The sequence below is a fragment of the Pogona vitticeps genome, chromosome 14, assembly GCF_051106095.1.
Source record: "Pogona vitticeps strain Pit_001003342236 chromosome 14, PviZW2.1, whole genome shotgun sequence".
Taxonomy (NCBI): Eukaryota; Metazoa; Chordata; class Lepidosauria; order Squamata; family Agamidae; genus Pogona; species Pogona vitticeps.
This window is the reverse complement of record NC_135796.1, coordinates 8,748,183-8,775,157: the sequence shown is the minus strand read 5'-3', so window position 1 is coordinate 8,775,157 and position 26,975 is coordinate 8,748,183. Positions and strand designations below refer to the sequence as shown.

Genomic DNA, 26,975 nt, shown 5'->3' with positions numbered 1-26,975 from the left:
TAACAGTTTTACTCGTCCATTTTCTGTTTCCTTGAGGGCATCGTTTTGATTGCAGGGTTCCAAAGGCCTGTCTCTTTTCTACCTGAAAGTCCGTGATGCAGAAGGGAAACTGAATAAGATCAAGATCCATCGTCTTAAAGACAAGCTGGGCACAAGGCAACTACCAACCGCTGAGCTGTTTCTAGATGGAGCCAAAGCACTGCGGGTAAGCAAAACAAAGGGGCATTGGGCCCCCGAGATGACACCTCAAGTCCCCAGCTCTATGGGGCAGGCAAAGAAAGCGACCCAGGCAGGGGAACTGGGCTCTATGAAAGTTGGGAAGGAATGGAACTTTCCTGGAGCACAAAACCTGACATTGGTACTTCTCCCTTCTGTCTGAGGAGGCAGCAGGCATCTCGGGACCTTCTGGTTACCTGGAGGAGCAGATCATTGTTTTGCCCCTAAATACCTCAGAGAATTTTACCAAAATCATACTAGGTCTTATTTTCAGGTAAGGTCTTAGTTTAGGGGAAACAGGGTATGTCCTTTCCAAAGGACCACATTTTAAAAAATAAGCACATGGTTTATTTGAAAGTTTCAAACAATCCAGAAGTAAACAAACTCTTTCCTGTTTTTCTGTTGCATAAAACTCATCTCTGTGCAAATGTCTGTGTAGCGAACAGCCCTGCCTTCACCTGTCCGTCAGAGCAGAAGAGTGAAGCAGGAGCCAATGAGTGGACAGAAGGCGGAGCCAAGGGGGGAGGGAGCTGGATATAAAGGCTGTTGCATGAAGTATGAGGGAGATTCTGGTAGAGAGAGACTTTGTGAAGCTGAAAAGTGAACTAAGAGTGAGTTTGAGGTCTGTAAGAACAATTAATGGAATGGAGAATTAAAAGAGGTTGAAAGTTATAGCAGTTTTGATTCAAATACTAGTGATTAGCAACCTGTGATTTGCCTATTGAATATAAATCATATATTAACTTCCCTGATCTAATAAATGACTTAAGTTTTAAAAGCACACACGTCTCCATGATTAAATGGTATTAAAGCAGTAATACCTGGTGGCAGCGAAGAAGGAAGAAGAGCAAGAACCTCGTGAAGGCCTGGGGGGAATAGGGACTTCAGGGGAAATTGCCACAGTCTGGAATCACTTTTTTCTTGTGCAAAGTTTCCACTGCTTTGTTCAGACATTATATAGCCAAGAAGAGCATTATTACAGACATGTCAGCCTCAGCAGGTAGAAGAGAGGTAGCAAAAGTGCTTTGCTATCACCCTGGAACAATTCAACTCATATTACGAATTTTGGACTGACTCTTGACTGCTTCTAGATCTCTGCAGAAGGCCGGGGTGTGGCTACCATTGCCCACATGTTGACGATCGCAAGGATCCATAATGCCATAGGTGCAGTTGCAGGTATGAGAAGGTGAGTCCCAGGCCCCTGGCCATCATCGTAGTCATTGGACTTAACGCTATCCAAAGGCAGATTTAAGCAAAGCAGTTGGCAATGAAAAAAGTTTTGTGAATGCACCCTGGATTCCAAAGACATTGCTTGCTTCAGAATGACGAAGGAGAAAAAGAAAAGTCTCGTGGCAGCGTTTAAAACCACTAGATTTATTTTTTTAAAAAAATCTGTGGATCCATATCTGATGCATCTGAAGAAGTAAACTGTAAGCCAAACTTCACGCTAAGATCTGTTAGTTTAAAAGGTGCTGCAGGAATTTTTGCCTGATGGGTTTTTTGGTTGGTTATCCAGGCTTGTAGTGTGTGGTTGCTTTTCTTGCTATTTTTTTTATCTCTGGTAACATATCCAGTCCTTGAAAATATAACTGATTGTGAATTGGCTTTATCTAGTTTGAGCAAATAACAGACATGGCATTTTAAAAAATGCAGTATTCTGAGAGTGTCATGGCAAATGCAGTGAGTGGGAAGATATTTCTGCTATATCTAACATGTAAGCAATTCTGATCCTGATGGGCTGTTTTTTCTTCCAACCCCAGAATGATCCACATGGCACGGGACTATGCCACTAAGAGGGAGGCCTTTGGAAAGTTACTTAAGGATCACCCCTTGCATACACAGACCTTGGCCAGAATGGAGGTGAGTAGGATCAGGCTTTGCCAGTTAAGGGGACGTGACTGACTGGTGGAGATCCTTTCACTTCTCACACTGCTTGGGTGAAATGTGAATGGCCGGATTTAGCAAATCTTTGAAGCTTTTCACACTGCCCTGCTGTCACAGCTCTCTTGCTCGGATCAAACAGCTCTTTTGCAGGAACTATTCTTCAATTCAGTTCCAGATTTCTCTTTCCCACAAGGAGACTGCAGAAAGCCCCTTTTCCAAAAGAGAAGCAAATTGTCCTGCATAAAATGGTCTTGTACCAGAGCAGCAGGGACGTGGTGGCGCTGTGGGCTAAACCGCAGAAGCCTGTGCTGCAGGGTCAGAAGACCAAGCAGTCGTAAGATCGAATACAAGAAGCCCTTGAAACCTTGCCTCAGCCTCTTGATGTCACTTTACAGATCCCTACAGGCAGAAGCTTGGTCATGAAGGTCACCAGTATCACGTCTAAGAAGAGAATGACTCCAAGTTCTGAGAAAAGGAGTCAGACTCTCTTTTGATGCCATGTTAGAAATCTCTCCTCTTTTAATCATCTGGCAGGAACAGCACAAGAACAGTCTATTGCAGTGACAGTGATTAACTCTAGTAAATGGAAACAAATATTAAAGTAATACAAGCCAGGTAATTTATACAGACTTTTAAAATAATTATATCCACATATTTTTGATAAGGGATACTCAAATTGGCATCCTATTGCACAATGTGATTTTTGATGTTGTATGCATGCTGATAATTTGTCAGACCTTGGCCCATATGCTGTTAGCTTGAGAGCAACATATTCAGCACCTGGACAACCCATATAGTGTGGTTGCTGACCTGGAGCCAAACATCCTGGAGAGTGAAGTCAAGTGGACCTTAGAAAGCACAGCTAACAACGCCAGTGGAGGTGATGGCATTCCAGTTGAACTATTTAAAATCTTAAAAGATGATGCTGTTAAGGTGCTACACTCAATATGTCAGCAAGTGGCCAGAGGATAGGAAAAGATCAGTCTACATCCCAATACCAAATAAAGGCAGTGCCAAAGAATCCTCCAACTACCATACAATTGTACTCATTTCACACGCTAGGAAGCTCATGCTCAAAATCCTACAAGGTAGGCTTCAGCAGTTTGTGGACTGAAATACAAGCTGGATTTCAAAGGGGCAGAGGAACTTGAGACCAAATTGCTAACATGCACTAGATTATGGAGAAAGCCAGAGAGTTCCAGAAAAACATCTACTTCTGCTTCATTGACTACACAAAAGCCTTTGACTGTGTGGACCACAGCAAACTATGGCAAGTCCTTAAAGAAATGGGAGTACCTGATCACCTTATCTACCTCCTGAGAAACCTATACGTGGGACAGGAAGCAACAGTTAGAACTGGATTGGTTCAAAATTGGGAAAGGAGTACAACAAGGCTGTATATTGTCCCCCTGCTTATTTAACTTATATGCAGAATACATCATACGAAAGGCCAGACTGGACGAATCCCAAAATGGAATTAAGATTGCCGGAAGAAATATCAACAATCTCCGATGTGCAGATGATACCACTCTGATGGCAGAAAGTGAGGAGAAATTAAAGAACCTCTTAATGAGGGTGAAAGAGGAGAGCACAAAAACGGGCTGAAGCTCAACATCAAAAAAACTAAGATCATGGCCACTGGTTCCATCACCTCCTGGCAAATAGAAGGGGAAGAGATGGAGCCAGTGACAGAGTTTACCTTCTTGGGCTCCATGATCACTGCAGATGGTGACAACAGCCACAAAATTAAAAGACCCCTGTGTCTTGGGAGGAAAGTGATGACACACCAAGACAGCATCTTAAAAAGCAGAGATATCACATTGCCAACAAAAGTCTGCATAGTCAAAGCTATGGTTTTTCCTGTAGTGATGTCTGGAAGTGAGAGCTGGACCATAAAGAAAGCTGATCGCCAAAGAATTGATGCTTTTGTGATGCTTGATGAGACTCTTGAGAGTCCCCTGGACTGCAAAGAGAACAAACCTATCCATTCTGAAGGAAATCAACCTTGAGTGCTCACTGGAAGTACAGATCCTGAAGCTGAGGCTCCAATACTTTGGCCATCTCATGAGAAGAGAGGACTCCCTGGAAAAGACCCTGATTTTGGGAAAGTGTGAGGGCAAGAGTAGAAGGGGACAACCAAGGATGAGATGGTTGGACAGTGTCACTGAAGCTACATGAATTTGACCCACAGCCAGTATCCTAAATCCATCCTTGTATCCAGCTAAGGAATATCTCTCTTAGGAGTGGTCCCGCAGCCATGACTCAAGAACTGCAACTTTAATTGGGCTGGGCCCCTTTACCTGGATTACTGCCTCAGCTGCTGGGCTTCCTTCTGCCATTAGGGCCTCTTAGCTGCCTTGCTGCCCACTATGAAGCAATTGGCGCTGGGATTCAGCCCTCCGCACACCGTGCATTCGTGCTTAAACCTACACTGCTTTTTTGAACATGCTCCTTTTGAGTTATATTCCCAACACACCAGGTGGGATTGAACCACCTGCCCCATGTTACTGTAGGGAGCCATATTCACTGCTGTCTTCACAATTAAGTGCCCGCTGTCGGTCCTAGCCCCTAAATTGGGCCTGGCCGGCATCATGAGCTGCAACCAGAGACCCTCCAAAGGTTCGTCCCACTGCAAGTTGGGATAGATAGCACTTCTCATGCGAAACGCTTCGCCATAAGAAAGCCATGCCTGTCCCACAAAATCTGCATAGGCCCGATATATCAGATCTAGGTATTGGAATAGTGCGGCAGCCCACCAGGGCTGTGCCTTCACCACAACTCCTGTATATATCAAAAAACCAGGCAGCCAATTGGACCAAGTCCTATCAAGTCTTTTACACCTGCACCTTTCCTTATCCTTCTCATCCTCCTTCTCAGTGTCTTTCTTCTTCATGTTTCTCTTCAGTAGCTCGAATAGATCAACGTACAAACCTTCTATATCCTTTCCTTTGTGGTTGGCGCTAAATGGTCTCATAGGGACACGTTTCCACTCCTGCTTTCCCCACTGCTGTACATGGAAACAATTACTCAAACAATCAGCATTTTTAAATTCAAACTATAATTCAAAAGTAGTCAATAAAAATCAAATGGAAATGCAATATGAGATGAAATCTAGACCGCAGGAGGGAATCACTGCTGCCCTCCAAATCCGTAGCCTGCCTTTCTAGCTATTTTTAGAGTTTTTTTATTTTATTTTTATAGCTGGAATTTGCTAAAGTTCTAACTGCTTTGATTTATGGAAATGTACTTGAATGCTATGCTTTGCAACGACTGAATATCTCTAAATACTTTATTTTTCTAATAAGACATAAGACATAAGACATAAGAAATTTATTTGTCATTGCGCTCACAAGTGGGTGCAACGAAATGAGGTGCTCTTCCCCAAGGTAAAACTGGACAACACTACAAAAAAAAAGTTAAAATATACACAACTTTCACCATCCAAATATAGATACCCCGTTTTCTCTCAGCAATTAAAAAGTCCACCAAAAACTTATGGCCCCGCATTTAAACTCAATACTGCACTTGGGTAAAAACTGTTCTTGAATCTGCTTGTCCTTGCTTTCAATACCCTGAATCTCCTTCCTGATGGTAATAGTTTAAAGAGCTGATATCCCGGATGAGAGGAGTCTTTCAGTATGTTAGATATCTTCCTCTTACATCTGTTCTTATACAATTCTTCCAAAGAGGGGAGTGAACAGCCAATGATGTTTTGGGCCGTCTTGATCACCCCTTGAATTGCCTTTTTCTCTGCCACTGTGCAGCTCGTGAACCATACACAGAGACAGTAGGATAATATGCTCTCAATCGAACTCCGATAGAAGGTGATTAACAAACTCTCAGTCAATTGTTGCTTTCTAAGAATCCTTAGAAAATACAACCGTTGTTGTGCCTTCCTGATTAACGCAGCGGTGTTTGCACTCCAAGTCAGGTCATTTGTTATGATAGTCCCAAGAAACTTACATTCAACCACCTGTTCCACACAAACTCCATCTATATACAGTGGCTGAATGTCTGCTCTTTTTTTCCTATAGTCCACTATGAATTCCTTGGTTTTTTGGATGTTAAATAAAAGATTATTTTTTTTGCACCAGCGGGATAGCTGTAATACCTCGTCCCGATACGCAGACTCATCATCCCCAGAGATAAGTCCTACTAGTGTAGTATCATCTGCAAATTTGATAATCCTATTACTGGGGTGGTTATTGGTGCAATCTGATGAATAAATGGAGAACAGTAGTGGACTAAGGACACAGCCTTGTGGAGTGCCAGTGCTGAGTATCTTGTCAGTAGAGATGTAGTCATTCAGTTTAACCCTTTGTGGACGATTTGTTAAAAAATCCCAAATCCACAGACAGATAGAATCTGGAAAATCAAGATCTTTAAGTTTGTCTATTAATCTGTGGGGTATAATGGTGTTAAAAGCAGAGCTAAAGTCCGCGAACAGCATTCTTACATAATTCCCTTGTGTTTCCAAGTGGGATAAAGCCATATAAAGCACAGTATTGATTGCATCCTCGGTTGATCTATTTTCTTTATAAGCAAACTGAAGCCCATCAAAGGGATGAGGAAGGCAGGAGATAATATATTTCCGAACTAACTGCTCAAAGCACTTCATTAAGATTGAAGTTAGTGCCACCGGCCTGTAGTCATTTGGACTGTTTGTAGGCAACTTTTTAGGCAGTGGAACGATGACGGAAGCCTTGAGACAGACGGGAACTGCGCATAGTGTCAGGGATCGATTAAAAATTATAGTCCATATCCCGGCTAGCTGATCAGCACAGTCTTTTACCACCCGACCAGGAATTAAGTCAGGTCCAGCTGCTTTTCTGGAGTTAACCACTTTCATAGTCTGTCTCACATCCTGCTCATTCACAATGAAGGGGGGACTCTGCTGAGTAAATGATGGCAAACGAACAGTTTCAGTTTGATCGATCTCGAATCGAGCAAAAAAGTTGTTCAACTCCTCAGCCACCTCCACGCCTCCGCCCGAGGAAACCTTTTTTGCTTTGTAGTTTGTTAGTTGTTGAACCCCCTGCCAAACTTGCCTCATGTTATTGCTGAGAAAGCAGTCTTCAATTCTCCTCTTGTATTCGGCCTTAGCTTGCTTAATGCCTCTCCTCAAGTTCGTTCTTGCTGCACTGTAGTCTAGATCATCCCCAGACTTAAAAGCCTTATTTCTAGCATACAACAGGCGTCTAACCTTCCCGGTCATCCAAGGTTTTTGATTGGGATAAACCCGGATACGTTTATCCACTGTGACCGTGTCAACACAGTGTGCCATATACCCTAACACTGCAGCTGTATGTTCTTCCAGATCAGGATGGTCAAAAACTTCCCAATTCGTTTGTTCAAAACAGTCCTTTAACTGCTCCATTGCTCCCTCCGGCCAGCTTTTCACTGTCTTGACTACTGGCCCTGACTGTTTTCTCAGAGGAATATACTCCGGAGCTAAAAACAAGGACATATGGTCAGACTGGCCCAAGTGTGGCAATTCTAATATCCTGTATCCATTTGCAATATTCGTGTAGACCTTATCTAAGGTGTTCAGCCCCCTAGTAGCACACCTTACATGTTGATGGAATTTGGGGAGGACTGCACGTAGATCTACATGATTGAAGTCTCCTGCAATAATGTATACAGCATCCGGAAATTTACTTTGCAAGTTGCCAATTTCATCGCCCAGATGACCCAGCACCAAATCCGCATTTGCATCCGGCGGAATATAAACAACAAGAATAATTACAACGCTGAATTCCCGTGGAAGGTAAAAAGGTCTGCATTTAACAGACAGATATTCCAGCTCCAAAGAGCTATGACACGTTATAATCTCTGAGTTTGTGCACCAGCTCTCTCTAACAAACACGCACAATCCTCCTCCTCTGCACTTCCCCACATTCCTGTCTCTGTCCAAACGATGTAATAAAAAACCTTCCATATCAATAACAGTGTTTGGAATAGTGGGGTTCAGCCAGGTTTCAGTGATTAACAGCACGCAACAGTTTTTCACAAACTTACTTGAGGAGACCTAATAAAACAATAACTCTTAAAATCTTATGTTTGGTCTCTTGAGCAGCAAACCTACATAATTATCTGTAGGCCACAGATATGCTACTTGAGTCCATTAATTGCCTGAGTTTTGTTCATCTTGGTGGACTCCAAAACTCATGATTTTTATCTTGGTTTTTCTCTCAGTTAATTGCTCATTTGAACAGACTTTGGAAAAGGAGTAGGTGGGACTGCTGTGCTGGGTATCCGGACTCAGCTCAGCTCATTTAGGAGTACACTTGCCCCTGGAACCTCTCTGTTCAGGCCGCAGGTTATCTCTTAGGAGACCTGTGTGTTTACAAATGAGGGGTGAACAACCCTTATATGACCTGCCACTCACCCCTCCTCCAAGGCTGCTCTCACGAGACAGCCTTGTGATCTTGCATCCATCCAGGGAAGCAGGGCAAAGGCACGCTATGCTGCTGAAGCCTTGGCTGAGCAGCGGCATATTCATTACGCTTATCCACCTTCCTCTCGTCCCGTTTACAACCATTTTTCTTTGTGTAGGTGCAAACCCAAGGAGCATTTCTGCTGACAATGGAGATGGGGAGACTGCTAGGACTGGAGGAAACCAAGAAGGCAACCATGCAGGACCAGCATATGCTTAGGCTGTTGACACCGGTTGTCAAGCTTTACACTGGAAAACAGGTAGTGCACTCTGAGAGAAGAAGAGAATCATTCACAGTAGGCTTGTGCTAATGCAAAGCAACAGATGAAGCCAGTTTTTTGCTATTCAATGGCCAGCCAGTATTGAGACGGTAATAGGTACCGTATTTAAACAGCCCATCCCATCTCTCTTATTCATGTGTACATACAAGATTTGAACAAGTGCACACTTCCAGGGACCAAATACTCAGGATCCATCTTCTATTTTTTTCCTGGCTTGCCGGGTGGTTTTCTTGATCAGTCTAGATCATGGGTCTCAAACTTGCAGCCCGCGGGCCAATTGCGGCCTGCGGGATGATAGTTTGTGCCCCCATCTTAATATGAAAGTTTAATGTTAGTGCAGCCCGCGTGTTTGATATGTGTAGCACTTTACAGTGTTGTGTGTGGAGCTGAACAATACTACCAAACATGATGGGGTATATGGCTCTTGGGGGCGGAACATCAGCCAGGCTTGATGAAAGCAGAGATACATTTCTCAATGAGTGAAAGTTACAGCAGTGTTGCCCTTGAGTGTTTTCTTCCGTGCCTGGCTGGCTGCCTCATTTCTATTGGGCACACGCAGACATGCATCCCAGCGTGCTGCATTCACAACACTTCCCAAAAAAAGTTTTTTAAGTTGCTGTCCAGCAGGACATTATATAAATCAAAGTGATGTGTACACAGCAGGATAAAAGAAAAGTAAGGAACTCAATGCAGCTTAATGTGGTCTGCAGTCACATAGTGACACCTGTCCATCGGCAATAACACTCCCCAGTAACCCGGACCAATTATAGGGTCACACTGCTATTTGTGGGTCATTGTTTTTTATTTGCATCACGCTTTTTGCATTGCCTCACACAATGAACATTACATATATTTCTATATGATGTAAAAGTAGTCAAATGACATCAGCAATAGCACAGTGTCATTTGTGCTTCTTTTTCCTGTAACAACAGCACGGCGCATAACAGTCCATGAGCAGTCGCCTTTTTTGCACTCATTATCCCGGTACTTTCTACCATCTACAAATGGCATGGTGTTCATGTCATCATGAAGGACATGAATATCGAGCATTAAAAAAAAGGAAATTGCTACCAGGCTTTTATCTGCCGACCGCTGTGCTGCAGTTACAAGAAAAAGAACCGGAAATGACATTCTCCATGCGTTGAGACGATCGCTGTGCATCAGCTAAATGCTTGATTGAAACTTCGATGCGACAGTGACATCAAGCGGAATTATATATGTTACATAGCCCCAAACATGTCTTTTTCAAAACCTGCAGTGAAGAGAAAGGTTGGTGATGAACACAGACAATTTCAGGAAAAGTGGGAAATGCAATATTTTGTTGTTGAGGACAGGAGCACCCCGAAGTGTCTGATTTGCACAGAGAAAGTTGCAGTGCACAAGGAATACAATTTGAAACGCTATTACACAACTAGATTGATTGATTTATTTTCTTATTAATTCTTAATTTGTTTATTTATTTTTTCATCTTATTTTGTGTTAAAAAAATAAAAATAAAGAGATTTGAGAAAATTGGATTTTTTTTAAACAAAGCTTTTCTTGTGGAAAACCTGATGTGGCCCAGCCTCACCCAGACGCTGCCTCCAGTGGCCCCCAGGTAAACTGAGTTTGAGACCCCTGGTCTAGATTGTCCTCCTCAAGCTTTGCACAGTTTTCCAGTTTTATTCCTGTTCATGTAAGAATATGGGGGTGAATGTTGAAACACTAGAGAAGGCTGGTGCCGAGCTTGTGGCTGCTAAGACACACGAAATGCTTACAGTGAGGTGCCTATGCAGAATGTGCATTGCTTGCTTCAGGAGAGCAGTTCAAGGATGCAGCAGGAGAGAGAGCCTCAAGCTGTCTCCTGTGTGTGCAGGCCTGCTTAGCTGTTGTGATAAAAGTATGCCAGTCTGCCTTTCTCTTGGCTTGGAGAGGGATGGAAAAAAGAAGGAACTTCAAAAGAGAAAGTAATAAGCCTAAGAATAGCAGTAACCTCAATATATATAGTGGTGCCCCTTCGCTATACGAAAACATCGCTGTGCGGGTAAGGAAAGCCTATTGGAACGCATTAAACTTAGTTTAATGCGTTCCAATAAGCGTGGAAACTTACCCCTCCAGCGATGTTTTCGCTCCAGCGGCCATTTTGGAGCCGCCGATCAGCTGATCGGCGGCTCCAAAATGGCCGCCGGACGCCCCAATCGTCGCAAAGCGAGTGCGGCGATTGTGGCTGATCCGTATAGCGATCCCCAAAAAGGGATCGCTATACGGATTCTTCGTTAAACGGTGCGCTCGTTAAGCGAGGCACCACTGTACTGTATACAGAGAAAAGACAAGCTAGAAATGCACACCTGGGTCATCTGCTGGCGCTCACACACACACGCACGCACACACACAAAAATTAAACTCCTTTTTATATTATTGATTTATTTTTCTCTTTATAGAGGTAGGGTGGGGTAAGGGATAACTGGGATAAGGATACATTTAGAGGGGGTGGATTTGAACAGTCACATTACACATTGGTATTTTTTCCCCATAATAATTCTAAATAATCTCTTCTAAGAATAATTCCAATTATCATACAAAATATATACATTATGTTGAAAAATCTAAATTCCCATTATTAATTATTTAACTGGTCTTTTTGCAACCATGTATATAGTGACAGCCAATCTAACTTAGATTTCCCTTGGGAAATGGTTTTTTTTATTATTGTGAAGAAATTCTTCTGGCCCCATCTATGTTTTCCTTAATTTCCACCTTCTCACACTCCGCCAAGTCTGATAATAGGTCACTTCTGACTTCCAAGAGATCTTCATTCTTGGTTTCTGGTGCATTCTCCATCTGGATTTGAATCATTGATTTTGCAGGGTTTCCATCTTTCTTAAATCCTCCTGAAGTCCTGTCACTTTCTTCTCCATTTTCTTTGCTGTTTCTATTGTCTTATGTAATTCTTGGTTTGGTTGTGTTACCTCCTCTTTCATTTGGCTCAGTTGTAGCTTTATGTCCTCCTGTTGCTTAGTGAGATCTGATAATTTCATTTCCAAGGCTGAGATATTAGACTTAATCTCATCAAACTTCTTGTCGAAATGGGCTGTTTATTGACTGAACATGGTGTTCATAAACTTCTCAAAGTTTTCTTTTGTTAATATAGAAGACTGAGTTTCCTGCATCAGTTTTAGTGGTGTGATTTCCAGTGCCGGATTTCCTTTTGCATCCATTTTTTAAAATTTTATTTCCCCCTTCCCCCCTATATATATAGTATAGCCAGCAATATATATACACACCAGCAATATAGCCAGCAATAAAATCAGTCAATCAGTCAATAAAGATTTCCCAATATGTGCTAAGTCAGACAAAAAGTCAATTTAAAAAACTTTCCAAGGAGAACGGATCCTAAATACAGTGGTGCCCCACATAACGAGAGATTTGTTTAATGACAAATCCGCATAGCGATGAGGATTTTGCAATTGCAATTGATGTTTTAGATGGGTAAACATCGCTTTGTGATGATCGGTAAGCGTTGTTTTTAAACGTGTTTTAATGCGTTCCTATGGGCTTTTTTGTCCCGCATAGCGACAAATCTGTATAGCGAAGTTTTTTTCAGCACGGATTATCGTCGCTATGTGGGGCACCACTGAGTAATAGATATAGTCCATATTATTCCACTTCAAATGTCTATTTATGTCTAAGTTTGATGAGGTGAAAAAGAAAGAAAGAAGAAAGAGGCAAAGCCAGCTGATAGTGTTCTAGGCAGCTTTCCAGACCTTGAGTGAAGGGAGATAAGATAAGGTTTTGTGGAATAAATGGTCCTAAGGGGGGGGGGGAGGAAAGAGCAGTAATGTTCATTAGTAACTGAGAAACACTAAGGGGAAAACTTACAGATAAATAGTTTAGCAGCTCATCAGGCTTCTTCTGCAACCCGTTTCTCCCTTATTCAGTCTTCCAGCCTACTCCCACCTATCTTCATATATCACTATAGCTTTATAGATGTTCAGTTCAAATATAGTAGTGTCATAAATCTGCTTACAGCAATGTCTGTAAATCTTGGATATAATTGTGTGTCTGTCCTCCTCCAACCTTCTGGACCATGTCAATTATTCAGACCTGCATGGAGTCCCGCCAAAGAGAATGCCAATCTTCTGGGAGAGGGAGGTAGGAACCGGCTCCCCCTGTCTTCTCAGACAGCACTTCTCTTCTTCGGAATATATTTCCTCTCCTGGGAATTTATTCAGGGTATCTCAAGCCTACAGAACCTCCATCAGCTGTTACAAATGAGAGAGAACTCTCACTTTGCAACCCCCATCCATCTTCGCTCCACCTCCCTCCCACTTTTTCATAAAATAAACTCCTGATTAGATCACTTGCTCCCTACGTTGCAGGCTGTTGCGGTCATCTCAGAAGGGCTGGAATGTTTCGGAGGGCAGGGCTTCATGGAAGACACGGGTCTGACGACGCTTGCCCGCGATGCCCAGGTAATGATGCCAGAGTCTTTTTTCCTCACCCTCTTCAGGAACCCCAATCAAAGTAGACCTAGCAGAGGGTTGTCCAATTTTCATCTTGCACACCTCCGGTGTTGGCGCGCGCACCACCTCCCGAGGTCATGGGTTCCATCGCACTACTGCTCTAATAGTTAGGAAGTGTTTCGTGATATTCCACCAAAGTCTGGCTGCCTGTAACTTGAGTCCCTTCTTCCATAGCCAGGACGGGGGGATGATTGAGAATAGACTCTGCCCTTTCAGTATTTGAGAAGTACTATTCTACCTCTCCTCAGTCTTCTTCTCCTTATCTCATGCCCAGTTCTTTCAGTCTTTCCTCACAAGGCTTGGTTTCCAATCCCCTGATCGTCTTAGTTGCCCTCCTCTGAACTTGTCCCACTTTGCCAGCATCCTTCTTAGATCGCTGTGTCCTACAACTGGACACGGGATGGGGTCTAACCAGTGCTGAATAGAGAGGAATGGGTACTTATTGGGATGTGGACACTGTATTTCTGTTAATGCACCCTAAAAGAGCATCTAGCTTGTCACTGGGTGGGACTGAGATCTTTTTCCTTGCATTTTTCTGGCTCTGCACCTCTTTCCCCGACAGGTGCTTACAATATGGGAAGGGACAACAAATATCCTTTCTTTGGATGTTCTTCGCTCCATTGTCAGAAGCGGGGGGAAAGTGCTGGATGCCTTCTTCTCTACAGCACAGGTGAGCGCTGTCCAAGCACCAGTTACTCTGCCCCATGATACTATACTGTTGCACGTTGTAAATGTGATGAGTGTCCAAATGGGCCCAATGGATCTTTCACGATTTGGGCACTGGAAGTCAGCAGTTCTGTCTTATAGAACCATAGTCAATCACGTGATAAGCCAGTAGCATAACGTAGCGGCAATAAAGACCAGAACAATTCTCAGGTTAGCAGAATAATCGTTTTAAGTCAACAGCAGTAACTGATCCCACTTTGTAGGTTTCGGGGAACATACTCAGTTTGTCTTATAGTTGGTTTCTTTGCAGGCCAAGCTGGAGGTCGCTCTTGGTGCCCCTGAACTAGAACCTTCTGTGCAAATTGTGCAGAAAGCGCTCCACAAACTCAGACTCTTCACACAGGAGATGGGATTAAGGGGGGAAGAAGGGATGCAGTTGTCAGCAAGAGACTTTGCCTACACCCTCGCACGGATCTATGGAGGTAATGAAATAGCTATTATAGCATTCCTTTGTTAACTTGTTAATACAAAAGAAAGCAGAACTAATTACAATGAGTTGCCAAGAAGCTTATCATCTTCAGGTATTGCACAATGAACTTTTGATTAAAACCTGTCCTAGAAGTCTTTTCTTCAATTATTAAAAAAAAAACAAATGGGTTATTGGACCTACACAGCAAAAAAAGATTCTCCACCGGTAGATGTGAAAGATGTCTTAAGGTGGACGATGCAAAGGATGCAGTGTCTGGAAAGTGTAAGAGGAAGATATTCATGAGGCAGAGATTGGCTTCCAACACTTGTGGTGGAAATAAAGATAAGAGAGTAGACATAGAATGGAATTTTGTTCTCAGTGTAAATGAAGTCCTGGTCTGAAATTACTACTCAGCTGGAGTAGTGCGTGAGCAGGGAGTGGACCATTCTCCCACGCTGTGCAGGCTACCTGGTCATGTCTCCTTGTGGCTATCCTTAGCAGGTGAGCAAGGCCACAGCTTTCCTCCTAGGCATGAGGTGGCATCCAGGAGACTCACCCACTTTTCATACAAGATCAGAAGACGTATTGAAGCTTTTGTGTGTCCAGATACAAACGGTACCTTGCTGCAGCTGCAGATGAAAGACGGGACTAGACAGTCTGCACCTGCCCTTGCTTTCAGTTCTGGGTTAGGAATAACTTCCGAATAAGACTTCGGCATTATAGGAATTCTTAGTACAACTAACCCCTGAGTAAGAATGATTTTCTCTGGCTTAGAAGAACTATGCAAGGAGAGAGTAGAGAGATGCGAATTCTTCCAGCAACCCTGCTATGCAGATTGGAGAAGGACTGTCCATGACAAGAAATGTCAATCATATTCATTACAGTGGTGCCTTGACTAGGATAATTCGTTCCGTTGAAATCGCTGTTAAGCAAAATCCTCATCAAGCGAAATGAAAAAGCCTATTGAGATGCATTGAATTCAATGCGTTCCAATGGGATAAATACCTCAGCGTCCAGCGAAGATCCTCCATAGGGCAGGCATTTTTGGTGCCTGTAAAGCGAGGAATCTGTCCTAAAAACACAGCCAGGAGCCATTTTGCACAGCGGGCGGTCATTTTAGAGCCGCCAATCAGCTGTTTCAGAATTGTCATTTAGTGAAAAATCGAATTTTTACCATTAAAACATCGTTTTGCGATTGTCAAGCGGTTTTGTCATTTAACGAGGGTGATTTGTCGTTAAGCGAGGCACCACTGTATTACTACTAATGGTGGCAATTACAGATTTCATCTGCCTTCCACATGATGTGAATGCCATAACGTATGGTCCCCAGAGGACTGAAAAGGGACTGTTCCTAAACATAGGGAGCCCACCAAGTACAACAGGCTTCCTCCAGTAGACCTTGGGTGTCTCAGGTGTGGAGGGTGGGAGGGCCGTAGCTTTATGGCAGAGCACCTGCTCTGCAGACAGAGAGGACCAAGTTTGATTCCCTGGCATCTCCAAGCAGGGCAAGAGATGTTTATTGGAAACTTCCAGAACCTCTGCCTGTCACAGTCAACTGGTAACAAGGATGATCATTCAGCGGTGTTAACGGCTAATGTATTTGTCTTGTAGGAGTTCTCTTACTGGAACACGCTGCCAGGCCCAGAGCGTCTGCCACAGACATCTTTACTGCACAGAGGTATTAAAGAAGCCAAAGCTGCACTCCACAAAGGGCTGCCTGAGCTGTCAGAGGCTACGCAAACACACTTCTGTTGCTCCAAGGACAGTCCTGAGATGCTGGAAGGCAGGGCAGCTCTGTGAGGGAGGGGGAAGGGAGAGCTTGCCTGGGACAAACGTCACATAAGATCCACAAAACGAGCCATTTTAGTGCTCCAGGGAGATCTTACACATTTGTGGTCTCTATATTCCAGAACCTGTGACCAGGCACATGCCCTCTGATCTCTGATCAGTTCACAAGAAATGTTCATTTTGACATTGTTCAGAGTGAGAGGAATGCTGACATAGTGCAACACTTTAATCTCAATCTGAAAGTTTCAGTATAAACGAGACACACTTTTCTTGAACCTTCCACAGGTGGTGTCAACAAGACCTTTGCCTTGTGGACAGAGAAGACAAGGACGGCTCTTACAGCCCTGCGGCAGCTTCGCTGGATCATGCTTTGGTTTTTGGTGGATACCCATTTGTGAGAGGAAAACTGTAACGAAGCATCAAGAGTACAAACGAAGGGCTATGTGCTGGGTTGCAGAAACAAATGGAATGTATACACCTCTGATTCTTTTCTGCCGAATACTAACTGATTGCTTATTATAAGAATTTAATCATGTGACAGCAAGTCAATTCTGATTTATGGTGACTCTTTCCAGGGTTTTCCAGGTATGGAATAAAGAGACATGATCCTCAGACTGTGCAGCTGTGGAGAGCATTTCTTCTTGTGTGGACTTTTGCTATACATATGAAATTCATGGGCTATATATAATTGCTAGATCCCCATACTTATACATGGTTATATTTCAAATTTGCAATGAGGGAGGTGTCCACACAGTTTGCCCAAGGTCAGACAGGTTGCTGCAGTGACAGGAGAGCCAGCTTGGCATTAAACTCCCAACCTCTGGCTCTGAAGCCAGGTACCAAAACCACGGAGCTATCTGCCAGGATCTGGCCCGCACCTCTCTGGAAGCTGCAGGATCAGGGCCAACCTGACCCAGGACTGGCCTGGTGTTTGCAGGATCAGGCCCTTGCCTGTGTAGCACCTGCTGGGCCTCTCAGGAGGCTCACCTGGAGGCCTGGAGGGAAGGCCTATTCAAGGAGAGGTTCTCCCTCCCAGAACTTGCCTCAGCAACAAAGGTCTCTGGCCATGCTGTGGCATTATTCCTACCTTGCCTGGTTGGTTGTTCCTGCCTTGCCTCTCTTTGAGTCTCTGGACCCTGCTGCCTTGATACACACAACAATAATCTGTAGCGATGCCAGCTTTAAACTGTGGACAGTGCCACTCCTCCCCATGCATGCCATGGTCTCTTTGCTCTGTTTTGTGGTCATTGCCGAGATGCCCAAAGAGCCCTGATTCCGTTCAGGTTTGGGCTTTCGAAGGACTGTAGCACACAGTCCAATCAATGTAAACCAGGTACCTTTTTTTCACGATTTAAGATGCACATGATTGACAACAGAGCCTTATGTCTGCACTTTAGCTCTTCTAAAGCACCAAAGCCTTTCTGCGCTTTAGCACACGCTCTGCTGTTGCCGCCTCCTCTCCCTCATCAGCACCTCGTTTCCTTTCGCTCTACATTAGCTATTGCTGTGGTCCCCAACCTTGGGCCTCCAGATCTTCTTAGACTACAACTCCCAGAAGCCTTCACCACCACCTCTGCTGGCCAGGATTTCTGGGAGTTGAGGTCCAAGAACATCTGGAGGCCCAAGGTTGGGGATCACTGAGCTATTGTATACTCTTTGAAAAACCACTGTACCCACCCTACCTTCTTTAAGAATGCACAAGATACCAGCATTCCACCCCCACCTCAAACATGAAGACCCACCGAGCTCAGAAAAATTTGTCATCCAAAACACAGCTTTTTGAAGCCGTGACCACAACGAGCCTGACTTTTTCTCTCTTTCCTCCAGAGGATCCTCAAAGTGCCAGAGGAGATGTGCAGTGGCCGAACCCTAAAAAGGGATCCATATTGGATTAAGCTAATTGTTGTTTAAGAGCTGGGAACATATTTTATATGTATGTTGTACAGAAATGGACTCTTTGGCTTCCTCATTCACTTGTGACCTGCTCTATAGTTGTAGAGGCACTCTCAGATTGGCTTGCCTTTTAATTAAAAAAAGGTAAAGCAGTACTTGACCTCAAGCTCACAGGGAAAAAAGGACACCACACCAAAGAAAAAGTGGAAGTGGAGGGGGGGAAATCAGGTTTAATCTGTGTAACAAATTCATATGATAATGTGTGTGTGGATTTCTACGACATTTCACACTTTCTCTGCAACCTATATTTGAACCCATAAGCAAGCTGAAACAGGTTTCTGAGTAATCTGGCCTGTCTCACCAGATTACTCATAAACATGTCCAAACCCACTTAGAAGTTCAAACACAGGCTGCAGAAAAAACACGACATGTCATAGAAATCCTGCACCTTAGTACTAAGGAGACTCCTTAGCCTACTGGAATGAATGCAAGTTGACAACTGAACAGGCGAAAGCTTGTTTCTCAAAAGTCCGCTTTTGTTGTCACTCTTGTTCCTAAATATTATTTTTAGACATGTAACTAATAAACAGGCTTTGGGCTTCAGCCCTTCTCACATCCTTCTACCGAAGTGTCTTGACCATGATCCAAAGGACAGCTGTTACTCCTCCTCCTTGGATACTCTTGAGGCTTTTTCCTGCCCAAACACCGAGTGAAACACAAAACGGATTTGCATGACGTGGTTGGAAGATTTTAAAGAGAGCCTCAGAGGATCCTAGCCACAGATCCCTTTGGTCAAGGAGGATTACCGGGTTTCCCTATGATGGTTTGGTCTCTCCTTCTCTCCACAATCTTTGCCTTTGCTGGTGAGACCCAAAAAAAAAAATCCATCAAGGGATATGATCTTACAAAGCCTTACAAAGATTTCGTCCCTCCGCAAGTGAGATTAATAAGCAATTCGCTTCACTGTTTTTTATTTTGAGGTCCCAGCGGCCAGCAGCTACAGACCCCGAAGGACTCGGAGTTGGTGGCCCCATGAGGGAGCGTCACCCTGTCTTGCAGATACAGCCGTGGGGCCATTACTGACAGGAACGACCTGCTGTGGATCCAAAAAGGAGGGGGAGCTTCCCTGCGTTAGTTGATTTACGCCGCCACCACCACCAGACCCTCGGGCATCCCCACCCGTTTTTCGGGGCCTCAGTCAGGGAAGACAATGTCCATGACCATCTCCAGGGCCCTGGCGGAAGACGACGCGGCCTATTCCTGCGCTGTGTGGACTGGAAATGACAGACATGGCAGTTCAGACCGCTGAGGAATCCGCTCTTCTTTCTTTTCTTTGTCCTATGGGCTGATCTTTTCCTCTTAGGGCCAAAGTAGGACTGAAGTGATGATTTGCAAATTTTCAGAAAGCCAATGAAATTCTTCCTTCTAGTGTTGAATGCATATTATGGTATAAAAATCCAACCCACTTTTCAGTTTGTTTCCCCTCCTCGTAAATAGCTGAATGGTGGCCTGGGAATATATACAGCTAGGAAAGAGAGGAATAATAATAATAATAATAATAATAATAATAATAATAATAATAATAATAATAATAATAATAATAATAATAATAATAATAATAATAATCATAATGATGATGATGATGATGATGATGATGATGACGACGACGACGACGACGACGACGACGACTGACTGACTGACTGACTGACTGACTGATTGATTGATTAATAAGCAAGCAAGCCTTCAAGTCAGTTCTGACGTATGGCAACCATTTCAGAGCTTTCTAGGTACGGAGGACCCAGAAGTGGTTTCCCATTTCCTTTTTCCGGAGTACCCTCAGGTGACTGTTCTTTGAAAATAAAAAATGAAACGGCGATAGGGACACGCAGGTCGCCTGTGTGGGTGGAAGTGAGCCGCACAATAAAAGCGTTCATTCCATTTCAACGCTGTTTCGTGTCACTCGCAAGCCGTTTACAATCGGTCTCTCGCAAATTAGAAGCCTGAGGAACACCCCCCCCCCAAAAAAAAAAAAAAAAAAAGCTGAACCACCGCATTTTCGCAGCGAGCAGGGTTCGAACCTGCGCGGGGAGACCCCATTGGATTTCAAGTCCAACGCCTTAACCACTCGGCCATCGCTGCTACACGCAGTAAGCGCACAAACAGAAGCATTTAGCCAAGCAGGAAGTGGTTTCTGACGTTCCCTTTCGCTGCCATTCATAGATAGAACATCCAATTAGAAAACAGGACGTCTCTTGTTCTCCAATCATAGCCGGCTAATGGCGGGCTCGCACAGAAAGCAGCTTCGCCCTGAGGGAAATTCTCCCGCAGTCCCCGTGAGAAGCCCCGTGTGAAAACCGCTGCTCTCTTTCGCTCCCTCTCCCTTTTCTAAATGGCTTGACGCTTTCTCACGAATTATTCTTTCTTCCCAACAGAGTAGAACTAGAATTACTTTTTCCCCTCACAGTTCTTCAGTCTGAGAGAGGTGGTGATGTATCATCAACTTGCCTCCCGCCTCCCCCGCCGTAGCAACCTTCTCAACGTTTCCTCAGACGTTTGCCCATATTTATGGCAATTTATGGTTGTGGAGGTGGAGGGTCTGTGCTCTGTCTGCCCTGAGGGGAATCAGCTCTCACCGTCTTGATGCCTGTGATCACAAGGGTATTTAATCTCAGAACGATCCATTAAGAATATTCCACCTTCACAAATGGACTTTTTAAAAAAAGGTGTATCACTCAGCGCCCTTTGCCAGAGTATTCCTTGATTATTTTTGTTAAAGCAAGTTTTTTCCTCACATCCTTCAATCCCGAGTCCACCATTCATGGCACAGGAGAGTTTCACGGTGCGCTCTCATGAGATGGACACCAACAAGGGCTGAGACAGCAGAGGATGATGAGTGTGTGAAATGATCAGCCACCTTCTGCTTTTAGCTGCCTACCTTACTGGTGCAATTTGTTGGTGCAATTCCAGCACCAGCTCATACAGCCAGAGGTCACTGAGATAGAAATTGTAGCCGGGTGACCAAAAATTTAACTCTCTTATTCTGGTTTTCTGGCATACACAATGGGTCACAATAGAGAGTCCTTTAAAGGGGTCCATCAAAAATTATTCTAGTATACTGGCCTTGAGCTTTGCTTCCAGAGGAGCAAGCATCATATTCTCCAAACATACATAAATATTATTCCAAATTGAAATCTGAACTCTTAATATAGTCTTTATTCGTCTCCACTAGACACCACTAAGTTTTACATATTCCCATGTTATAGTTAAAAAAATATTACCATGCAATTTATTTGTCAAGACTTTTATTCTTCTCATGATTTTCAGCCCAAACGTTCCTGGACATCTACAAGAGCTGCATCATTAAAAACTGGCTCTGTAAAGTATCACTATATGTTTTACATTAAATTTATCTGGTCAAAAAGTATTCAATGAGAAACAGCTTGATTTTAAGACTTCTTATATTCAATCCTTTCCACCTTCACATCATCTTCAATGAGTTGATAGACATAAGTTACAACTGTGGAGGACTGGATATCCATCAGAACAAATGAAGGAATAATATTTCTAAAGGGAAAAACCATAACATTTCTATTAGGACAACGGAAACATTATTCAAAATAATTGATCATCAGTCCATCAGTTAGGATAGGTGGGTGAGAATTTCATTCAATTCAATTTGTAGAACAGTTGGCTCAAGCATTTAAGTTTCTTCATTTTTCAAGCACAAACAACTTACAATTAATTTTTTTAATATAAGACAAATTAAAACAAGGACATAGCCTCAAAACAAATAGCTTACTCTCTCTTATACCTGTTCGTACAACCCTTATGGTTACTTGAAGGAACAGCAGCATTCATTTGACCTCAGACATTTAAATTTTGCCTTTAATGCGCTTTCCCGAACATGTTTTCCTCACATTGACACTTTATACATGTATTCAAAAATGAACAAAGAAATCCAGTTTTCTTTTAAGGGTCAAGCTACAAGTTATGGGAGATATTAATTTGCTCAGCTTCCCCTCCTGAAACAGGATTTTCCTCAGAAATAAGTGCCTTGACAATACAACATGAGCCCATGTATTAAGGACCAATTGTGCCCATATTTACTTTGCAATGCGCAATCACAAAACAAAGTACTGTATGCTGAATGCAAGATATGGGGATAATGAAAAGTATGTGCTATGACAACCATGGCTTTCGCCACTTGAGAAAGTGTACCTGTTCTAAAATCCAGTAATGGAAGATCTGGTTTGATCCTGTGACACATACTTGACAAAGACCATTGAACTCACCTTTCCAATGCATTATAAGCACCTGTGGCTGAGCCTGGGTTGATATAGAACTTCTTTTCATATTCCAGTGCCTCAAATTTGTGTGTATGCCCTGAAATTAGGATGTCCACATCCAGCTGCCGCCGCAGAATTGCCAAGCTGGCCAGATCACCCCAGGGAATAACTTGATGGCCGTGGATCAGACCAATTCTAAACTGCCCAACAGTCACAATTTTCTGTTGTGGGTAATTCAGGCCCTGGAGAAGAAAAGAGCTAGCTGTTAACTGTTATCTACGTCAGAGGTATTACACATAAGGAGCCCCTTCCCTTAAGGCAGGAGCTATGGATTATTCAGGTTACACATCTGCCACATTTTCTACAACCATGAACCCAGACTTGCACAAATAGTCATAATATTAGTTAGAGGCTGCCCACACTGGCGTATTGATCGATGTATGGATTGCTGTTGATATGGTTTGAATCAGACCGGCTTATAGCTTTCATATATGCTTCTTTTTAGATCAATCCATCCTTTCCCTTTAAGAGCTATCCCACATTATTTTGAACCCCTGTCAGGGAGTTTTACTATTTTAATATTGGAAGGCTCCAGTAAAATCTGTTCTGAGTGATTTTGGTTGCTTGAAAATGGACTATAGCCCTGCAGTTCGTTCTAGTGTCAGTTTCCAGTACCCTGAAGCCACTTGTGAGCCACTTTAGCATATCAAAAATTGAACACATTCCCTCGTTGTCTGCGCAGGCTCAGGAAATATTATTTTTCTACACCTGCTAGATAGTTGTTGAAGCAATGTATCACTCCTGTTAAATTAAAACATGTTTTTCTTTGCCTTTCTGTTTATTGTAGATCAAGGACCTGCCCATGGCTTTCACTCTTCTCTCCCTCCCTCTCTGCAAATTGCCAAGTGTCTTTCCTTGACAGGATGTCTGCAGTGCATGTCTATTTATAACCTGCTGAGGCAAAAACGAAAGCTGAACCTCCTCCTCTCCTATCCACCCACCTCAAAGGCACCTCCACAACTGTGAGCAGTTTCTCGACAGACAGACAAAGAAAAACATTTTCTTAATTTAACAGAAGCAGTGCATTTTTTCAGCAATGATCTCGGCTATGCTAAAAATAATTTACTTCCTCTTATCCTCCACAGAGGATCAGGGGAAGTGTTTAATTGACAGTGGGAACCAAAGTGTAGTTCAGACGGGAGGAGCTTACCAAATGGCACATTGCTTCACTCCTCGAACTCATCCAGCCCAATCCAGCTTGCACCAAAATGGCCAGTCTGGACAGGCTCTTAGTTCTAGTTTTTAAAAAAAAAGATGGCTATTCAGGCCAGAGAATCCTACTTCCTAGAAGTCTCTGGAAACAGATTTTTTGTGTGTGTGTGAGAAGCCACACTTTGCCCACCCCATCTTAGAAAAACATCTCCCTACCTCATCAAAGTCCCCTCTGACCACATGAACATCCCCGGCCAGTGTCCTCAGGTACTCGTAGCTCTCCCTGACACAGAGATTCCCAGTGCACAGGATGTGTTGGATCTTCCCTGGAACCAGGAGCTTTTTGAATTTGGCCGGGAGGCTGTTGCATCGATGTGGGATGTGAAGGTCTCCTAATACCAGAACCAACTTAGGGGAGCCCCGGGAGAGGATGAAAAGAAAAGATTAACTTTTAGCTTATAGATGTAAAAAAAAAACCCAACTGAATGACTGCTCCCAGTGATCTAATTTAATTCATTAGTATTTTTAAAAGATAATTGTATAATCAATAATTTTTTAAAAAGAGAACTAAATGTTTTCCTATATAATAAAACAGACACATAACAATTAACTAAACTGGATAAAAGGATCATGAAATGTAAAGCATCAAGTAAACTTCTTAAGGTTGCCGACAACCAGGAGACTGGCAGGAATTGACTGAGATTGTGCTCTTTTACAGTATCTTCCAACCCTTGTGCCTACATAATCTCTTAACATGAACTAGAGCATGTAAAAATGGGGTTATGTGGAGAAGATTTAGAGCCTCTCCTTCTAATTTATTTCCCTGAAAAAATGGTCTAATCTACTACATAAATATTTGAACCACAGCAGGAACAGTAAAGCCTCACACAATAACATCACAAATCTATTCAACCACACACTGAGCCAAAGAGAAGCGTCAGTCCTCTCATGGGGACTGTCCTTTTGTCCCACCAAACCTGTACAGATGATACAACTCTGTGGTGAGCTGGAAGCCTTTTTCTGTAAACTGCAACTCAATGAATATCTCCACAACCTTAACAATAACCAGGATGAATGACACACAAGCTGTGCCTCAAAACTTGAGGAGGAGATGTACCAACAACATGAGGAGGAATAATATACCAACCCACAACCACCTTTGTCCCAGCACTACAGAAATAAGAATTCAGGTTGGACTCCTCCAGAGGGTTAGAACAAAGAACTGGATGACTATATTGAGTGCTTTTTCCACTGTGCCTGGGCGGAGATTGTCAGCAAGGGACACCCCTCTTCCCACTGTCCCTTGCATGTTGAAAGTTATGATGGGATGGCGGGTGCTACTGCATTCCCTTAATGGCTCGTGGAATACATCATATACAGAACACAACTAGGGCTACAGCAGTCCATCAAAGGAAGGGTTTTGGCTTCAAGAAAAGCCTTCAGCCTGAGATTCCAGCCTTTCCTTTTTGTCTGATGCTCTTGACTCGGATGGAAGGAAAACATCTCCTCTTCTCATTATATAAGTGTGTAGATTCCATCTCTGTTTGATTCATCCATGTTTGGGATTTTAAGTGTTGTATCCCTTGATTAATATGTAATTGTTTCTTAAAATTTCTCAGACAATTACAGTATTGGGAAAGTCGTCATACTTCACTTGCATTTTGATGAGTTTAAAATTTTAGTTACATATTAATATATATATTTAATATTTCATTGTCGCTCATGAGGAAGACTCTAAAAGTAATACAGGGCTGAAATACAATTTGTTCTGTAGAAACCAATAAAAACAAAGGGAAGAAAAGTGAACCACTTCACTTTTCCCTCTTTGGTTTATGTAAGGTTTTTTTGACCCATTCCTAATGCAGGCAATGCATTAAAATGGGTCAAAATCCTTACATAATCATTTCTAATAATTGCCTGCATTAGAAATAAGTGGTTAACTTTTCACAGTGACATGCCTTTCCCTTTACTTTTCACAAAGATAATAGTCTGTTCTGACCAGTCTCAAAGCAGAAGGTAATCGAAATTTATTTTGCAACAGGTCCAACAACAAAAAAACAATTCCCATTGTCTGTAGGCCATTGTTCTGCTAATCCCTTTATCTTCTCCACCACCCCAGCTTTGTAAACATTTGTTAGCTTCCAAGAAAAGGACTTGATGTAAGAGATTTTGCATCCACCTCTTTCTTCCCCTTTTCATGTATAGGTGTCCATGCTATAAAAATGCACACACATTTGTATGGATACCTGGGCAACTGCCAGGTTTCCTGCCAGTATTTACATTGCCCTCTTAAGAAAAACCTGTCCCAGTCTTCCAAGTAGCATGAGATAACTAGATAAAACTCCACAGGATACTGAAATGCATGAATCAATGGTGTGTTCCTCTGGGCATATTCAGAGTGCATGTCTGTTCCTTGGAATGGGTAGGAGCTGAAACTTCCAGATTAAAGTTCTAGATAATAATTGTTTGGTTGTTATAGGGGGGTTTTTTTGGGGTTTTTTTTTTTTTTTGGCTGTTTGGCTAAGTTCTGGAGGTTTTTCTTCCTAACGTTTCACCAGTCTCTATGGCCAGCATCTTCAGAGGACAGAACTCTTCTGTCTGTAGGTAAGAATTGCATGCACCGGCAAAAGGGGGAGGGTGGACATGCTATTCTGCAGAATTGCCCAGTGGCCATGCCAGTTCTGAGATGGGTAGTCTAAAACCTAAGCTTTCCGGAGTTCTGCCAAAGAAGCTTCAGTACAATGTGTGAATCTTGGCCTTAGTGAGCTGATAACAGTTTCCTCTGTGAGAGAAACACTCTGCATATGCTCAGAGCACCCCTAGATATAATAGCTGCATATTGGAGACAGCAAAAATTCAAGAGGGAAATCAGATTCCAAGGCATGACAGCACCTCTGGATTATGTGCTGGCTGGAATCCCAGCACACTAGTGACCACCAAGAGACACTCAGTCTTTCTCCCAGAAAGGAAATGAACCGCTGAATAGACTAGCAACCCTTTCACAGCCCCATGCAAAAAGGACGCCCTGCTTACCATCCTGCCTCAGTTCTGCTTCTTTCAGACTTCTCTTGCAAGCAGGAAAGCAAACACAGAGAACCACCCCCAGGAAGAGTTCACAGCAGCTGCCAAGGGTCAACCTTAGTAGGCTTGGGCAGCTCCTTGCACATGTGCAGTGCACAGCTGAAGCTGTCGCCCTAGCCCTCACCTTACACCTTTGCAGTCCTCTTGCATTTTAAAGTTCAGCATCCCAGTCCTGAAAGGTCTTATGCATAGCTCGTTTTTTTTAAAAAAGGAGGCCAGGCTTTGGCAGGTCTGAGCTTCAGAATGTGATCTAAAAACTAA

At 43.2% G+C, this 26,975-nt stretch overlaps 2 protein-coding genes and 1 non-coding gene across 5 annotated transcripts in view; 1 reads left to right on the top strand and 2 right to left on the bottom strand.

The window, feature by feature from the left end:
- The window catches only part of LOC110070887 (acyl-CoA dehydrogenase family member 11), an 83,227-nt gene extending 66,373 nt beyond the window's left edge, over positions 1 to 16,854 (top strand). For both annotated transcript variants that reach the window (XM_072983423.2, XM_072983424.2), the window contains exons 6-14: positions 56 to 205; positions 1,308 to 1,402; positions 1,977 to 2,076; positions 8,656 to 8,796; positions 13,176 to 13,268; positions 13,882 to 13,989; positions 14,296 to 14,467; positions 16,066 to 16,132; positions 16,528 to 16,854. In XM_072983423.2, the coding sequence (XP_072839524.2) occupies positions 56 to 205; positions 1,308 to 1,402; positions 1,977 to 2,076; positions 8,656 to 8,796; positions 13,176 to 13,268; positions 13,882 to 13,989; positions 14,296 to 14,467; positions 16,066 to 16,132; positions 16,528 to 16,654 (1,053 nt within the window). In that variant the 3' untranslated portion in view covers positions 16,655 to 16,854. The remainder of the gene's footprint in view (positions 1 to 55; positions 206 to 1,307; positions 1,403 to 1,976; positions 2,077 to 8,655; positions 8,797 to 13,175; positions 13,269 to 13,881; positions 13,990 to 14,295; positions 14,468 to 16,065; positions 16,133 to 16,527) is intronic.
- Positions 16,855 to 19,460: 2,606 nt separating this feature from the next.
- LOC110070886 (vacuolar protein sorting-associated protein 29) lies at positions 19,461 to 26,975 on the bottom strand. 2 transcript variants are annotated; one of them, XM_072983439.2, is made up of 4 exons: positions 26,667 to 26,975; positions 23,850 to 24,041; positions 22,428 to 22,663; positions 19,461 to 19,644 (listed from the first exon to the last, which is right to left on the bottom strand). In XM_072983439.2, the coding sequence occupies exons 1-4, from the start codon at positions 26,667 to 26,669 to the stop codon at positions 19,605 to 19,607; spliced, it is 471 nt and encodes a 156-aa protein (XP_072839540.1). In that variant the 5' UTR covers positions 26,670 to 26,975; the 3' UTR covers positions 19,461 to 19,604. The 2 variants fall into 2 exon arrangements, with proteins under 2 accessions (XP_072839540.1, XP_020634272.1); XM_020778613.3 differs by lacking the exon at positions 19,461 to 19,644 and adding an exon at positions 21,421 to 21,699.
- On the bottom strand, positions 20,193 to 20,274 carry TRNAS-UGA (transfer RNA serine (anticodon UGA)). The gene has a single exon. It is a non-coding gene; the product is annotated as a tRNA-Ser (tRNA).

Excerpts from the sequence above, each read along its gene's own strand:
- LOC110070886 (XM_020778613.3), bottom strand. Across the intron at positions 22,664-23,849 it reads TCAGAGGGGACTTTGATGAG|GGCCTGAATTACCCACAACA; the intron begins GTAGGGAGATGT and ends TTTCTTCTCCAG. Across the intron at positions 21,700-22,427 it reads GCTTATAATGCATTGGAAAG|AAATATTATTCCTTCATTTG; the intron begins GTGAGTTCAATG and ends TTTTCCCTTTAG.